At 47.3% G+C, this 17,471-nt stretch overlaps 1 protein-coding gene across 1 annotated transcript in view; it reads left to right on the top strand.

Moving 5' to 3' along the window:
- The window catches only part of COL20A1 (collagen type XX alpha 1 chain), a 198,119-nt gene that overhangs the window by 9,237 nt on the left and 171,411 nt on the right, over window positions 1–17,471 (top strand). Inside the window, exons 3-5 of the mRNA XM_087959166.1 lie at window positions 5,382–5,492; window positions 15,382–15,525; window positions 16,436–16,564. Coding sequence (XP_087815292.1) covers window positions 5,382–5,492; window positions 15,382–15,525; window positions 16,436–16,564 — 384 coding nt within the window. The remainder of the gene's footprint in view (window positions 1–5,381; window positions 5,493–15,381; window positions 15,526–16,435; window positions 16,565–17,471) is intronic.

Below are 17,471 nucleotides of genomic sequence, written 5' to 3'. Positions count from 1 at the left end.
CATCTGTCCATCCATCCATCCATCCATCCATCATCATCCATCCATATCATCATCTCTATGTATGTCTGTCTGTCTGTCCGTCCATCCATCCATCCATCCATCCATCCATCCATCCATCCATCCATCTCTATGTATCTCTCTATCTGTCTGTCTGTCTGTCTGTCTGTCTGTCTGTCTGTCTGTCTGTCTGTCTATCCATCCATCCATCCATCCATCCATCCATCCATCCATCCATCCATCCATCCATCTCTATGTATCTCTCTATGTCTGTCTGTCTGTCTGTCCGTCCATCCATCCATCCATCCATCCATCCATCTATCTACCTATCTATGCTCTTCATCTATCAACTATCTATCTTCACCTAGTTCCCTCAATCATTCATCGTATAGTTTAGCCGCTAAACCTCTTAACATTTTTGTTGCTCTTCTCTACACTCTTTCTAGGATCTTAACAAAGTTTTTCCACCCTGGTGACCAGAACTGGACACAGTATTCCAAGTGTGGCCCCACCAGTGCAGCATAAAGTGGTACTATCCTTTCACTTGAAAGTATACCTCTATTAACGCAACATAGGACTACACTAGGTTTTTTGGCAGCTGCAACACACTGTTGGCTCATACTTAAGTGATGGTTTACTAGGAGATCCCTAGATCCTTCTTACAGTTGCTACCATTGAGCAGGTACCACCGAATGTGCTAGATGTACCACCAGAGACCACCTGGAACATTAACAAATTACAGAGAGGTTTTGCTGAGAAATCTTCCTCCTCCTCACATATAGTTCTGGATGTGTGGATTTATCTCTCTACTTTGGAAGAACATCCAAACCTCTAAATCCCACGTAAAATCTGATGTAGTGCAATGCAGACAAAGTGATGCCTACATCTTTGAAAGGGAAGAAGAAAAAGAAATTAATTTCCAATGTTCGTTTCTCTGATTGGCCCATACTCTTTTCACCCCTATCATACTTGTTGAGATGTTAGATGTTGAGACTCTAGAAAGAGTGCAGAGAAGAGCAAGCAAGATGATTAGGGAACTAGAGGCTAAAACATAAGATGAAAGGTTGCAGGAACTGTGAAGAGAAGGACCAGGGGAGGCATGATATCAGTCTTCCAATATCTGAGGGGCTGCCACAGAGAGGAGGAAGGGGTCAAGCTATTTTCCAAAGCACCCGAAGGCCAGACAAGGAATAATAGATGGAAACCAATCAAGGAGAGAGATTCAACTTAGAAATAAGAAGAGATTTTCTGACAGTGAGAACAATCAACCAATGGAACAGAAGTTGCCTTCAGAAGTTGTGGGAGCTTCATCACTGGAGGCTTTCAAGAAGAGACTGGACTGCCATCTGTCAGAAATGGGGTAGGGTCTCCTGCTTGGGCAGGGGGGTGGACTAGATGACCTACAAGTCCCCTTCCAACTCCCTTAATCTGTAAGACTTCCCATTATTTGGATGTCTTCTCTTACCATCTCAAATCAATCACCAAACCAGGAAATGTTCCTACAATATGATGAAAACACCTACCAGAAATTGACTTTTCGATGGAATGAAGTCTATTTATCTTCCAGTGCTCAGATTAATGAAAACCTCAAATTTGGCATTCTGCTGCCTTTGGCATTCTTCTCAGTCTGTTGTGTGGCTCCTAGAGCAACCACCAAGATCTGGGATGTGGAAGAAGAGTTGAAAACAATTTCTAGCTTTATTAACTAAATAATTCCATCTTTGTCTCCCTGGTTTTGCTCCAGCAAAGAGACCCAATGAAAAATTCTGCCTGTTTGTATATGTCATCCTTCACAATTGAAGGCTCTCCCATTTCACTCTGCTCAGAGCTGCTTTCTGAATCTCAGCTTTGTTTTCCCATGCAACATAATTTCCTTCCAGGAAGCTAGAAGACTTATCTCCCAAAGGTTAAAGGTCACAGATGTGCAACGGAGTTGGTTACTGTGGTCCTTTGGAAGCCTTGTTGGACTCCGATGGTTGGGTCCCCTGATTGTGTTGCACGGATGACATTTCTGAGTTTTGGAGGCTGTGTTGTGGAGTTGTGGCTGGTCAGTGATGCCTGCGGTCAATGACTTGGGTCTTGCAAGTGGGCAGCGTATAAATAATCAAGAGGAAAGCAAGGACTGCAACAGAATAAAACAAAACAAAGTCCTTTCTCTTGCACTTTTTTCCTGCATTTCTTGCTTTCTCTTGGTTGAACTTTGGATTGAAGGTCCTCCAGATAGGACCAATACAGCAAGGGCGTTGATTGTTTGTAACCAGCTAGATATGTACAACCTATCAAAGAGAAGGATGAGGGAAGACACAATTGTCTTCCAGTACTTGAGGGGCTGCCACAGAGAAGGGGGGGCAGGACAAAAAGTAATGGGTGGAAGCTTGTTAAACCTAGAACTTAGAAGTTCTTGGAGAAACCTAGAAGTAAGGAGGAATTTCCTGATAGTAAGATCAATTAATCAATGGAATAGCTTGCCTCCTAGAATTGTGAGTGCTCCATCACTGGAGATTTTCAAAAATAGACTAGACAACCATTGAACCGGGATGGTATAAGGTCTTCTGCTTTGAGTAGAGGGTTGAGTTAGAACCCCCCACCCACCCAAGGTCCCTTCCAGCCCAGCCCTATGATTCTACGAAGACTAGGAAATGTTGAATTTCAGCTTCTATAATCCTACAACTGGCATGATCCAAAAGACTCAAGAGTGATGATGGCCAGAATATCTGGAGAACTTTGGAATGTCAGTAAATGATCTACGTATATCATGGCACTATGCAAACAAAACCATTGGACATCAATTCTTTTTCATCTGGACCAGTGGTGAGATTCACCCTACTATCGGTTCTATGAGAGCGCACTTTTTGCTCGCACGCGCGCTTTGCGTGCATGTGCAGCATTTATAAACCACCGATTTAAACGTCAAAACTGATTGTCAACTAAAACATACTTCTTTGGTCTTTTTAGTTGCCAGCAGAAAGGGAGTGGGGGAAAGCAGTGCATTCCTTAAATGCTTGAGATAATAACCGCTGTGGCTCCCATCTTTTTTACTCTCAGAGTTGTGGCTAGAGACTTACGATTTGAATGGGGTGCATGTTGAAGCCCTGACACTGACCTTGTATTCAGCGCTGGTGAGTAAAACAGCGGAGGCATGGCAATCCGCTCTGGTGCGTGAATTAGTGAGCTCACAAACAAGGAAATAAAGCACAGGAAACGGCGGTGCCAACTGCTCATCGACACTACCGGTTTGTTAGAAACGGTGAGAACCGGCAGCATCCCAGCACTGATCTGGACTGGTTTCTTTTTCTTTCTCCAGCAAATTAGCATTTCTGGATATATGGTTCATAAAGTTAAAAGCCGTTTCCACTGACTCCAGGGTGCGCGTGTTTTTTCAATTAGTATAATCATTAATAATTAGTAAATAATAATAATATAATTAATAATAATAATAATAATAATAATAATTAGTATAATCTGAATCTCTGAACTGTCTTGAGTTACCTCAGGAATTTTCCAAAGGGTATATACATAAATCTCCTTGCTCACTGAAACCAAGGAGAGAAGCTGAATTAACTGGCTGGATTTTGCACAGTAAGCTTAAGTGGCTCTATTCATACATCATTTTAAGCTTGGTTAATTCTAAACTAGGTTACTCTGCTTGGAACTGTTAAGACGTTGCTTTGAATCTCAAATCCCGTCCTTCAGAAAGTTCACTCTCTGACTTAATTAGCTGAAGAACCTTCTTCTGTTTTGAAAAATAATTTTCAGGTAATCCTTAATGTACGACCTTTCGTTTAGTAGCTGAAGTTTCAATGACATTGAAAAAAAGTGATTTAGGATCATTTTTCATGACCGTTGCATCCTCCCCATGGTCACATGTTCAAAATCTGCACACTTGGCAACTATCTTTATGTTCCCCTTTTGTGACCTTCTGACAAGCAAATTCAAAGGGGAAGCCAGATTCATTTAACAGCCAGGTTACTAACTTAGTGTTAGTAACATGGCTGTTACTAAAGATGACACAACAGTGATTGGTTTCATTTGGGACAATGACAAATCCGCATACAGACGGGAGGTTGTACAATTTGCCTCGTGGTGTAACCGGAACAATCTGGAACTGAACACACTCAAAACCGTAGAAATGGTGGTAGGCTTTAGAAGAAACCCTTCCATCCTACCACCTCTTACAATACTAGACAACACAGTATCAACAGTAGAGACCTTCAAATTTCTAGGTTCTGTTATATCACAAGACCTAAAATGGACACCTAACATCAAAAACATCATCAAAAAAGCACAACAAAGAATGTTCTTTCTGCGCCAACTCAGAAAGCTCAAACTGCTCAAGGAGCTGCTGATCCAATTCTACAGAGGAACTATTGAGTTTGTCATCTGCACCTCTATAACCGTCTGGTTTGGTTCTGCAACCCAACAGGACAGACACAGACTTCAGAGAGTAATTAGGACTGCAGAAAAAAACAATTACTACCAACCTGCCTTCCATCAAGGATGTGTATACTGCACAAGTCAAAAAGAGGGCTGTGAAAATATTTACAGACCCCTCACATCCTGGACATAAACTGTTTCAATTCCTACCCTCAAAATGATGCTATAGAGCACTGCACACCAGAACAACTAGACACAAGGACAGTTTTTCCCCTAACACCATCACTCTGCTAAAGAAATAATTCCCTCAACACTGTCCAACTATTTACAAAGTCTGCACTACTATTACTATTAATCTTCTCATCACTCCTTATCACCCATCCCCTCCCACTTGTGACTGTATGACTATAACTTTGTCATTTGTATCCTTATGATTTTTATTGACTGTTTCTTAGTATGATTTGATTGCTTATTGTACCCTATGACTATTATTAAGTGTTGTACCTGATGATTCTTGACGAATGTATCTTTTCTTTTATGTACACTGAGAGCATTTGCACCAAGACAAATTCCTTGTGTGTCCAATCACACTTGGCCAACAAAAAATTCTACTCTACTCTACTCTACTCTACTCTACTCTACTCTACTCTACTCTACTCTACTCTACTCTACTCTACTCTACTCTACTCTACTCTACTCCACTCCACTCCATTCCATTCCATTCCATTCCATTCCATTCCATTCCATTCTATTCTATTAACAATTGCAGTTATTCACTTAACAACAGCAGCAAGAAAGGTCATAAAATGGGGGACAAACTCACTTAGTACAATCTCGCTTAGCAATGGAAATTTTGGGGTCAGTTATGATTGCAAGTCGAGCTCTAATTATATGTTTGGAGGAAGACAAGGCACTGAAGGATGCAGTCACAATAGCCACCGCACTCCCCTCCCCAAAAATCCATCAATTTTTCTGACTCTATTTATAAAAATAATGCTGGTTTTCTGCAGGGTCAAACCGCCTGAAGTTGACAGTCCTTTCAGAAGACAGATTACAAATGAAGTGGAAGGAAAGCGAAGGAAACACCAGCGGGTATAAAGTTTGTGTAAAGCCAATGGCAGGTATAATACTAAAGAAATCCAGCTGAGCTTCTTCTTCCAGAAATATACCAATTTGAAAGAGGTTCTATGTCACTGGTTTGTATCTGAATAGGGTTGGATTCAACTTTGGATCTTCACTTTATTTATTTAAAGCAAGGATCTCCAACCTTGGCCACTTGAAGACTTGTGGACTTCAACTCCCAGAATTCTGCAGCTAACTAGCTGGCTGGGGAATTCCGGGAATTGAAGTCCACGAGTCCTCAAGTGGCCAAGTTTTAGAGACCCCTGATTTAAAAGACCCGATTGTGCTTGGTGGCATTCCTGCTTCACTCTAGTTCAGGAGTCTCCAAACTTGGCAACTTGTGGACTTCAACTCCCAGAATTCCTCAGAGAGCATGCTGGCTGGAGAATTCTGGGAATCGAAGTCCACAAGTCTTAAAGTTGCCGGGTTTCGAGACCCCTGGTGTAGTTTCAGTGTTTCTTAATCTTGGCAACTTTCAGACAGGTGGACTTCAACTCCCAGAATTGCCCAGCCAGAATTCCCCAATAGCTGGTTGGGGAATTCTGGGAGTTGGTCCACGATTCAGAAAATGGCTAAGGTTGAGAAACACTGGATTAATTGTTGCTGAATCAGCTCAGGGATAGTAGCACAAACAAAACGCCAATCTTTTCTAAGACGAGTTTGGATTTTAGATTTATTTCCCAAGTGGTCCAAAACTGAAGGTGCGGGACTAGGAGTGTTGAAACCCTGGTTCTAGGTCCCTCTCAGTATTTGAAGCTCCTTGGGAAGACCTTGAGCCAATCCCAAAGGTGGTTTTTATTTTTTTTCAAGAGGCAACTGGACTTTTTGGTTTTTCTTTGAAGACATTTCACTGCTCATCCGAGAAGCTTCTTCAGCTCTGACGGGGATGGTGTGGAACGGAAGGAGTTAATACTCCTTGCAGACAACTAGTCATTTGCATTCTTTTAGAGAGATGTTGAGGCCACTTTGAGGTTTTAATGACTCTCTAAGAATGCAAATGACCAGCTCTGCCAGAAATATAAATCCTTCCGTTCCCCACCATCCAAGTCAGAGCTACAAGACCCAAGTCATTGAAGCAAAACATCTTCAAAGAAAAACAAGAAAGCCCAGTGGCCTCTTGAAGAAACATCTTTGGGACAACTGTGGCCTGGAAGAGACTGAGAATCTCCAATAGATTTTGAGTAAATTCTTCCCTGTCAGCTGAAAAACCAGGGTGACACCCATATAAATGAGGCAGTGCTTGGGTAGCACAAAATCAAAGCCCCACCCCCTTTCTTTGCTACATGCACAAAAGGGATGGAGCTTCCACTACAATGCTCTGCCTACTATCCTCTATCTCAGTGGTCCCCAACCTTTTTTGTGCCACGGCCCGGTACCGGCATCACAAAATGATCCGCGGCCCGATATTGCCTTCGGGACGGCTTCGGGACAGTCGCTCGGCTCGCCTTGCCTTGGGTGCTGAAAGAATCCTCGCGCCTTAGTTTTGTTCGAAGCGCCCCCCCCCTCGATGAAACAAAGGTGCGAGGATTCCTTCAGGACCCAAACGCCGCTTTCCAACCGGAAAAGCTCACCTGGAAGCACTTTCTCATCAAAACAAGATGGCGGCGCCCAGCAAACCGGTGGCCTGGTAGAAAATGTTCCACGGACCGGTACCAGTCCGGGGCCCGGTGGTTGGGGACCCCTGCTCTCTCTGAAGAACAGTGTTTCTTGGCAAATTTAGATGGGTGGACTTCAACTCCCAGAATTCCCCAGTAGGCATGGCTGGCTGGGGAATACTGGGAGTTGAAGTCGACCCATCTTAAAATTGATACGGTTGGGAAAAACCACCAAAGGACATGCAAAATACCTAAAAGGGAAAGAGAGGAATAGATACAAAGATTTTTTTTTTTTTTAAAAAAAATGCACGATTATCCAGCAATGAAAATCTGATTTTAAAGAATGAACCCCTAGATAAAGTGAACATGTGTAATGAAACACGTTTATTGCGCCAATTCAAAAAATTGACAGACTTCCTTTTGGAATAAAATTAGCATTTCTAGTTAAATTCTCATTTCCAATCTCTGGTTCCACATCTGACCTTGAATAATTCTAAACCGACTGCTATCTCCTTTATCTTTAATTCAGATGAATTTGGAAATTATGCAGAGATATTATTCTGGACCCTTAAGCTAATTACAGATGTGCAAAATCAGATCTAAACCTACTCTGATTATGTCCCTGAGTATGAAGTAGATTCGATGTGAAGTTTAATTCTAGTTGGTTAAACAAGCCAATAACACACCAGAAACTGACAAAGCAGCGAAAAGCGCTCATATTTTACACACAAAGCTGAATTATACAAGGAGAATGAAGACAGAATGTGCCTCTATTTAACTTAATTCAAAGCCAAATGGTCAATAGATTTAATTTTAAGCTAGCTACAGAGTTTCTGGAACAGGCAATTCCCATATCATACATCCTGCCTTTTTTCCTTATAGTTTGCTTAATTTGCAGTTGTTTGAAAAACTTCTTGTCTCTGAATCTGGAAACTAGGAAAGCAGTAGGTGTTCTCAGTGACAAATAAATATCAAGGGAAGATGAGACTGTAGAGATACTACTAGATAGATTCATAGTTGTGGAGGTTTTCGAGAAGACACCGGACAGCCATTTGTCCAGCCATAGGTCTTTAGCTCAAGCAGGGGATTGGACTAGATGAGCTACATCAGGGGTCTCCAACCTTGGCCACTTTAAGCCTGGAGGACTTCAACTCCCAGAATTCCCCAGCCAGCAAAGCTGGCTGGGGAATTCTGGGAGTTGAAGTCCTCCAGGCTTAAAGTGGCCAAGGTTGGAGACCCCTGAGCTACATGGTCCCTTCCAACCCTATTATTCTATGTTGTGTCTATTCCAATTGACAAATTGTATAAAATGGCATAGACTTTGATGAGCTCACAGAAGCTTATGCCTTTTAATAAAATGATCTTGTCAGAAAACATGATACTCGTCTCCTTCTGAGTTTTGGAAGGATTCCTGGTGTCTACAGGCTGTCCTCACTTAATGACCAGTTGCTTAGTGACTGTCCCAAAGGTGCTTTTTTTTTTTTTTCAAGAGGCAACTGGACTTTCTTCTTTACTTGGAAGACGTTTCCCTTCTCCTCCAAGAAGCTTCTTCAGCCCTGACTGGATGGTGAGGAATGGAAGGATTTGTGTTCCTTGCAAGCAGCTGGTCATTTGCATCCTTTTTAGAGAGTCGTTGAGGCCACTTGGAGGTTCATCTGTGTCCTCAGGGTCACCTGAGTGGTGCAAATGGGTGTGGAGCAGTGGTGGGATTCAAATATTTTTTTACTACCGGTTCTGTGGGCGTGGTTTGGTGGGCGTGGCATGGCATGGCTTGGTGGTCATGGCAGGGGAAGGATACTGCAAAATCTCCATTCCCTCCTCACCCCACTAACCTGCTTTCCAGCTCCGTTCTCCTTTGCAGGGCAACCAAAGGAGACCCAGCCAATCAGCTAGGACTCAGGAGGCAGTGAGTAGATGGGGGCGGGGCCAGTCAGAGGTGGTATTCCGAACTACTCAAAATTTCTATTCTGTACAAGTCAATTTACATACTCGTAGCCCCGCGTCGCGATTGGTTAAAGCGCGGCGACCGGATTGGTCGGCGAGCCGCACTGATTGGCCCGTTCGCGAATCCCCGCGATTGGTGGAAACTAATCGCGGGAGATTCAGCGGTGTCATTAACGTGACGCCGCGGCTCGGAAATAAAAAGCCGCAGTTTTCCCCTTCAAGCTTAAGCTGTTTCAGGAGCCAATAAAGAGCTGAAACCAAGTCACTGACTCCGAGCTTCCTTTCTCGACGGACACGACACTGGCGACGAGGGTGGGATGCAGAGAATAACCACCGAGCACGTGTCCCGAGGAAGACAAAGACCGACGAGATGGCCAGCATGACCCCACCAGCACCCTTCAACCCCGCTACCGAGGACTGGGAATCGACACGGATAGATTCCTGATGTTCCTCGAAAGTAGCAATTTGAAGGATGCGAACGGGCAGAAGAAAAGGGCCGTCTTCCTCACACACTGCGGGCCCGCAGTGTTTAAGATGGCCAAAGCCCTCGCGAAGCCCGAGGACGTGAAGGCGATGGACTGGGCCGATCTCGAGCCACTCCTTCGGGAACCACTACGCCCCCGCTGTGCCCATCCTCATCCGGCGGGATGAGTTCTATCGGCGAAACCAGCGGCAGGACGAGAGCATTAGCGACTTTATAGCCGCCTTGCGAGACCTAGGGGGGATGTGCGAGTTCAGGGACCTGGACGATATCCTCCGAGACCGCGTGGTCCTAGGCCTCAGGGATCAGGCACTAAAAAGTCGACTGATGGCGAAAGGCAACATCGACCTCGGGGACGCCCTGGCCGAAGCTTCCGCAGCCGAAGCCACCCGGAAGTCAGCAGCCAGACTTCGGAGGGCAGACAACGGGGACCACACTGAAAACCCCGAGACAAGCCGGCGAGAAACCACCACACACCACGGGGACCTGGACTCCGCCTCCGAGACCCCGGACGAGGAGGAAGACGTCCACCGACTACAAACAGGACGGGACCGGCGAGATCAACGGGGTCGTAAGTCGGGAACCAGTGCGCCGGGTGCGGGGAAATCACCTTCGATCAGAGTGCCGTTTTATCGGCGCGATCTGCCGGCATTGCAACAAGAAGGGCCACATCGCCCGAGTCTGCCGACTCAAAAGACACACAGCCCCGCCCGGCGAGAACCAAGCAACCGGGGACGAGGCGACACCCCCGAGAACCAGAGATCGCCAAGCCGACTATCGCTGGAACCGAGACAACCAAGGACGGCGGAGCGGGAAGGCCGCCAGAGAGAAGAAACCCACCAGACGGTCACCATCGGCCATGCCGAAACCACGGATGCCCGGAAGGTCTACGTGGAGGTGAGCATCGAGGCGAGCCATGCCGGATGGAGGTAGACTCCGGATCCTACCTCTCCATGGTCGCCTGGAAAGAACTCAAGCGCCTGGTACCGAACATCCAGAAAAGAGGACTGGAGAACCAGAAGCTGATCATCAAGGACTATCAGGGAACCGCATCCCGTCATTGGGACCGGACAGTTCGAGGTGACTTTCAAAAACCGCACCGCGAAACTTCCCCTGACTATCGTGGACCGGAACCGACCCAGCCTCTTAGGACTCCAATGGTTCGCGCCACTCGGGATCGAGGTCACGGGAGTAAACCACACCACAGAGGCCGACTGGGAGCAGCAGCTGGCGAGGACTTCCAAGAAGTATTCGACGGCACCTAGGCAAGTACAAAGGGCCCCCTATCTCTTTTAGCCTAGACCCAAATGTCGCCCCCATACGCCTAAAACCCAGACGGGTGCCTTTTGCACTCCGGAAGAAAATAGAGCGAGCAGATTGACAAGCTCGTCAAACAGGGGTTTTGCAGCCAATCGACCACGCCCGGTGGGAGACCCCTATAGTCACCCCAGTCAAACCAGATGGGTCAGTAAGGATCTGCAGGGACTATAAGGCCACCCTCAATTGCGCCCTGCAACAAAGCGCCTACCCCGTCCCAGTAGTGCAACACCTATTACACTCGCTGGGGGGCAAGGTCTTTGCGAAGCTCGACCTGGCGCAAGCATATCAGCAACTGCCGGTCGATGAAGAAACCGCCGAGGCGCAAACAATAGTCACCCACCGGGAGCGTTTCGTTGTAACCGACTCCAGTTTGGAGTCAGCGTAGCCCAGGAATTTTCAGAGCCTCATGGAGAGACTGCTGCGAGGAATCAAGGGGGTGGTTCCCTATTTTGACGATGTATTGGTGTCAGCAGCCAACCAGGAGGAACTAGAGGGTCGCCTAAGGGAGGTACTAGAAAAATTCAAAGGAGCCGGGCTAAAGGTGAAGAAAGAGAAATGCCAGCTATACACAGAGCAAGTCGAGTTTCTGGGGTACCTCCTAGACCGACATGGCATCCACCCAACCGGAAGCAAGGTCAAAGCCATAAAGGAAGCCCCCACACCCAAGAACAAAACAGAGCTGCAGGCATTTCTGGGACTGCTAAATTTTTACAATGTGTTCTTGCCCCAAAAGGCGACCGCGGCGGAGCCCCTTGCATAGGCTCCTGGACAGGACGGCCAAATGGACCTGGGGGAACGCGGAGGACACCGCATTCAAGAATACCAAAGACCTGCTCACCTCGGATGCCGTTCTCATTCAGTATAATGAGACCCTACCCATCGCCGTCACATGCGACGCCTCACCATTTGGCGTCGGCGCCGTCCCTCAGCCATACACTCCCAGACGGAAAAGAAGCACCCATCGCTTTCTTTTCAAGAACACTCAGCAAACCCGAAAGAAACTACAGCCAATTAGATAAGGAGGCACTGGCCATCGTCGCAGCAGTAAAGAAGTTCCACGAGTACCTCTACGGCCGCCGATTCACCCTCATCACGGACCACAAGCCGCTGCTGGGCATCCTGGCGGGGAACAAGGCCACCCGAACATCCTATCCCCCAGGATGACAAGGTGGTCTGAGTTCCTCGCCGCCCTACGACTACCGGCTCACACACAGACCCGGTAAGACGATCTCCCATGCAGACGCGTTGAGCCGCTCGCCGCTTCCCGACCTAGCGGCGATCCAGCTCCCACGGACGGCCACCCTCAGCATAGAGACATTGCCGGACCTACCCATAACCGCGTCAGACATTGCCCGAGAGACTAACAAAGACAAGCGTCTGGCGCGGGTATTACATTGGGTAGAAAAGGGATGGCCAGAGAAAGACAACGATGAAGCATTCAGGACATTCCGAAACGGCAAACAGAACTGTCACTACAGAAAGGTTGTTTGCTATGGGGGACAGGGTGGTCATACCAGAAAAACTGCAAGGGAAGGTATTAAAATTATTACACGAAGGGCACCCGGGATTGTGAGGACTAAAGCTTTGGCCAGAAGCTATGCTTGGTGGCCAGGTATGGACAAGGAGATCGAGGCCTGGGTAGCCAAGTGCTCGCGCTGCCAAGAAACCAGACCAAATCCCCGCAGCACCAATATTAGAATGGGAAACGCCCAGGGGACCATGGTCGAGACTCCATATAGATTTTGCCGGGCCCACAAAGGGAACACATTCCTCATCACGGTGGATGCTTACTCCAACTGGCTGGAGGTAAGCAACATGAAGACCACCACAACAGATGCGGTAACCAAGGTCTTAAACAAACTCTTCGCAACCCACGGTCTCCGGATGTCATCGTGTCAGACAACGGACCCCAGTTCACCTCGCTGGAATTCGAAAGATTCCTAGCGGAGCGAGGCATACGACACGCACTGACAGCGACGGCGCATCCGGCGGCCAATGGTAGGGCAGAACGGATGGTTCAATTTACAAAAAGAACCCTCCAAAAGATCGAACACGGGGACATACAAGAAAAATAAATAAAATGCTCCTAATACAACATATCACCCCAAACACAACGACTAACAAAAGCCCGGCAGAATTACTAATGGGGAGAAAACTAAGGTCACCACTCGACAGACTACACCCCACATACAACCCGGAAAAACCCCGGACTCATCTAGCAAGCACCGGGTTTTTGCACCAGGCGACGCAGTCTATGCAAGAAACCTTACCGGAGACCCACTATGGGTACCGCAACTATAACCCAACTGACAGGGACCCCACTCCTACCGGTTACAGACAACCGACGGACAAACATGGAAACGCCACATCGATCAAATAAGATCAAGAACAAAAACACAACCGACACGCAACCAAACACAGACGACCCGATAACACAAACCAAGAGGGGAGGGAAGATACAGGGGATCAAATAGGAAATAACCAGCAATACTCACCAGTCAACAGCCAGCCCAAGTCTCACCAGGAAGGAACAGCCAGGCCAGCTCAACCAGCCCGGAAAGACCAGGCAGGAGCGGCAAAGTCGCAGCTCGACCAACCGGGTAGACCGGGAGGAGCTGCAACAAGAGGCCCAGCGACACCTTCCAGGGGGTTCCATCGACAGGGCCAAGAGAAACAGAAGTCCCGACCGAACCGGCCGGGAACCAAACAACAACTAAGCTGCGCAAGTCAAGTAGACAAGTACGAAGCCCCGCCTACCTACGGGACTACGTTACGAGGACCGAACCAAGAGGGGAGGGGTGTTCTGTACAAGTCAATTTACATACTCGTAGCCCGCGTCGCGATTGGTTAAAGCGCGCGGCGACGGATTGGTCGAGCGAGCCGCACTGATTGGCCGTTCGCGAATCCCCGCGATTGGTGGAAACTAATCGCGGGAGATTCAAGCGGTGTCATTAGCGCGCCGCCGCGGCTCGGAAATAAAAAGCCGCAGTTTTCCCCTTCAAGCTTAAGCTGTTTCAGGAGCCAATAAAGAGCTGAAACCAAGTCACTGACTCCGAGCTTCCTTTCTCGACGGACACGACAATTTCCACTACCGGTTCTCCGAACTACTCAAAATTTCCGCTACCGGTTCTCCGAACTACTCAAAATTTCCGCTACCGGTTCTGCAGAACTACTCAAAATTTCTGCTACTGGTTCTGCAGAACTGGTCAGAACCTGCTGAATACCACCTCTGGTATGGAGCCTTCTTGGAACAGTTGAAAGGACTGTGTTATAGACTGGAGATATGTAGATGATGTTGAGAGAGGGCTGTTCAATTTTGACATAGACAGATCTCACAAAATTTAACAGCCCTCTCTCAACGGAGGGGGGCGGGGGGCGGGATACAACATCATCTATCTCCAGTCTACAACACAGTCCTTTCCGCAGTTCCAAGAAGGCTCCACGCCCATTTGCACCACTTAGGTGGCCCTGAGGACACCGATGAACCTCCAAGTGGCTTCACTGACCCTCTAAAAGGATGCAAATGACCAGCTATCTACAAGGAATATAAATCCTTCTATTCCTCACCATCCAGTCAGGGCTGAAGAAGCTTTTTGGAGGAGAAGGGAAACGGCTTCAAAGAAAAGCCAGAAAGTCCAGTTGCCTCTTGAAAACCTTTGGGACAACAACCATGACCTGGAGGATCACACTGCCCTCCCATGTCACATAAATTGTTTCATGTGAATGGGCTGAACAGCTACACAAGCAGACACAGATACAGATTAACAGAGTTGGAAGGGACCTTGTAGGTCATCTAGTCCAACCCCCCACTCGAGCAGGAGAATCTCCACAGGCATTTTGCTTAGTGACTATTCAATGTTATAACAGATACCCAAAAGGTACTTATAACCTGGTTCTGGGGCTCTGATGATGGTGGCACAAACACACACACATAAACACACAGACACAAGAATGTGCTTGCACACACACACACACACACACAAACAACTACCTGATGGTCACATGACTGCATTTTGGCACTTGGCAACAAGCTTCATCACTGGAGACTTTCAAGAAGAGATTGGACTGCCGTTTGTCAGAAATGGTGTGGGGTACGAGTCCCCAAACTTGGCAACTTTAAGACTTGTGGACTTCAATTCCCAGAATTCTATGCTGGCTGGAGAATTCTGGGAATTGAAGTCCACAAGTCTTAAAGTTGCCAAGTTTGGAGACCTCTGGTGTAGGGTCTCCTGCTTGGGTGGGGGGTTGGACTAGATGACCTACAAGGTCCCTTCCAACTCTGTTAATCTGTATCTGTGTCTGCTGGTGTAGCTGTTCGGCCCATTCTGTGACCACATGAAACAATTTATGTGACATGGGAGGGCAGTGTGATCATTCACAGTGGCTGGGTGTGTGTGTTACAGGGTGTAAAACATTCATTCTCTCTCTGGGTGGTTGTTAAGCAACCGCTTATAAGTCGAGGACTTTGATTGGAGGCCCTGATATTTGTATCTTGGTGAACTTATTTTTGTTGTTGCTGTTGTTGTTCCCCTCTTCTACTTACTGTAGGTGATTCTGAGCAGGAAGTGATGTTGAAAACCAAGATGGCGAAAGCAACCGTAGGTGGGTTGAGTCCCACCAAAGAATACACTCTGCAGATCTACATCCTGAACGGCTCCCAGGAGGCCCTGTTTGTCAGGAGGAAATTTGTGAGTAAGTGTGATTTCTGCTTCCTTTTGGTCCGTGTAGTTTACCTATTAGCCAGGCTTGCTTTGCAGCTGTTGAGTGCTTGTCGTGGGGTCCTTGATGAGCTTGGTTGTTTTCATGCGAACGTTTCATTACCCAGCTAGGGAACATCATCAGTGCTAGAAGGGACTGGGGTTTGCGAGGAGGAGAAGGAAGAAGATTGTGGGGTCCTTGGTGCTCTCTGAGCTTGGTTGTTTTCTGGCAGACGTTTCATTACACAACTTCGTCAGTGCTAGAAGGGAGAAGGGTTTCTGAGGAAGAGGAGGAGGAGGAGGAGGAGGAGGAGGACTGTGGGGTCCATGGTGGTCTCTAACCTTGGTTGTTGTCTTGCAGATGTTTCATTACCCAACTAAGTAACGTCATCAATGCTAGAAGGGAATGGGGTTTTCAGGGAGGAGGAGGAGGACAGGAGGAAGAGGAAGATTGTGAGTTTCTTGGTGTTCTCTGAGCTTGGTTGTTTTCTTGCAGACGTTTCATGACCCAACTAGGCAACATCATCAGTGCTAGAAGTGAAGGATGTTTGTGGGGTAGAGGGAGGAGGAGGAGGAGGAGGAGGAGGAGGAGGAGGAGGAGGACTGTGAGTTTCCTGGTGTTTTCTGAGCTTGGTTGTTTTCTTGCAGACATTTCATGACCCAACTGGGGAATATCATCCATGCTAGAAGGGATCAGGGTTGGATTAACACTGTTCATATAAACTAGCATCTTGCTCTGTCCGTGATGGTTGGGTTGTTCTCGGTTCCTCTATTGGGCTGTTGTTTACAGCCAAGAAACTACCAAGAACACTCCCACCAACACCGACAGGGCAAGTCATTGCCTCCATCTGATTTGTTTGATTCTCTGGACTGTCTTCCTTTTCACGTCGTTTCGGCTGTCACAGTTGAAGAACTGAAAAACCACTCCCAGGCCAGAAGCCACAGGAAGCATCCAACCAGTATCCCAGAGAAGGGAGGGATCCTACCAGTGGAAGTCACTTCTCCTACTCCGGGTGAAACTTCAACTTTGATAGGTATGAACGGGGGGTGACGGGAGTGGGGAATATAGGCAAGTGAGTGGAGCTCATAAAGATAAAGAACCAGTAGGTGGTATTCTAGCGATTCGGTCCGGTTTTGCTGAGCCAGTAGCAGCGATGAGCAGTGGAGACCAAACTGGTTTTCTTGGCCGCTCGGCTGTTGGGCCCACCTGCCCACCTGGGCTCCCATACTCACTTTTATCTTCTGCTTTTGAAGCGCAGCTGCATTGCGCGGCACATGAAAAGTGCCGCGCGGCAGCAGCTGAAACGACTGGGAGAAGGCAGGCTTGTAGGAGGTGAGTCCAAATGCCTCTTGCGCCTGTGCAAAGTGTGTGTTTGGTGCGCACGGGCATGCAAAGTATGTGCATACATTCAAAGTGTGCCCACCAAACCACGCCCACCGAACCGGCGGTAAAAGCTCTTGAATACCACCACTGTAAAGAAACCCCTGTCATTTCAGCCTCATTCCTGATGATTACAGGTAGTCCTGGACTGGCAACCATTTGTTTAGTGACTGTTCAAAGTTACAACGGCACTGAGAAAAGTCACTTATGACTGTTTTTCCACACCGCTGCCGCTCCCCCGCGTGGCCCAAAATTCTTGTTGCTAAGCGAGACACTGGTTAAGTAAGTTTTGCCCCACGTTACGATCTTTCTTGCCATAGTTGTTAACTGAATCACTGTGGTTATTAAATCAGTGACATGGTTGTAAAATGAATCTGGCTCCCCCATCGATTCTGATCGTCAGAAGGTCGCAAAAGGGGACGGTGACCATCATAAATATGAGCAAGTTATCAAGCATCTGAATTCTGATCATGTGATCATGGGGATATGCAAACAGGTGTAAGCATGAAAAAAGTTCTTATGTCACTTTTTCAGTGCTGTTGTTACTTTGAATGGTCACT

This window comes from Notechis scutatus, chromosome 3 (assembly GCF_049901735.1).
Source record: "Notechis scutatus isolate UNSWTSFEM ecotype Mainland chromosome 3, rNotScu1.2, whole genome shotgun sequence".
Taxonomy (NCBI): Eukaryota; Metazoa; Chordata; class Lepidosauria; order Squamata; family Elapidae; genus Notechis; species Notechis scutatus.
This window is presented reverse-complemented; position numbering and strand designations above follow the sequence as displayed.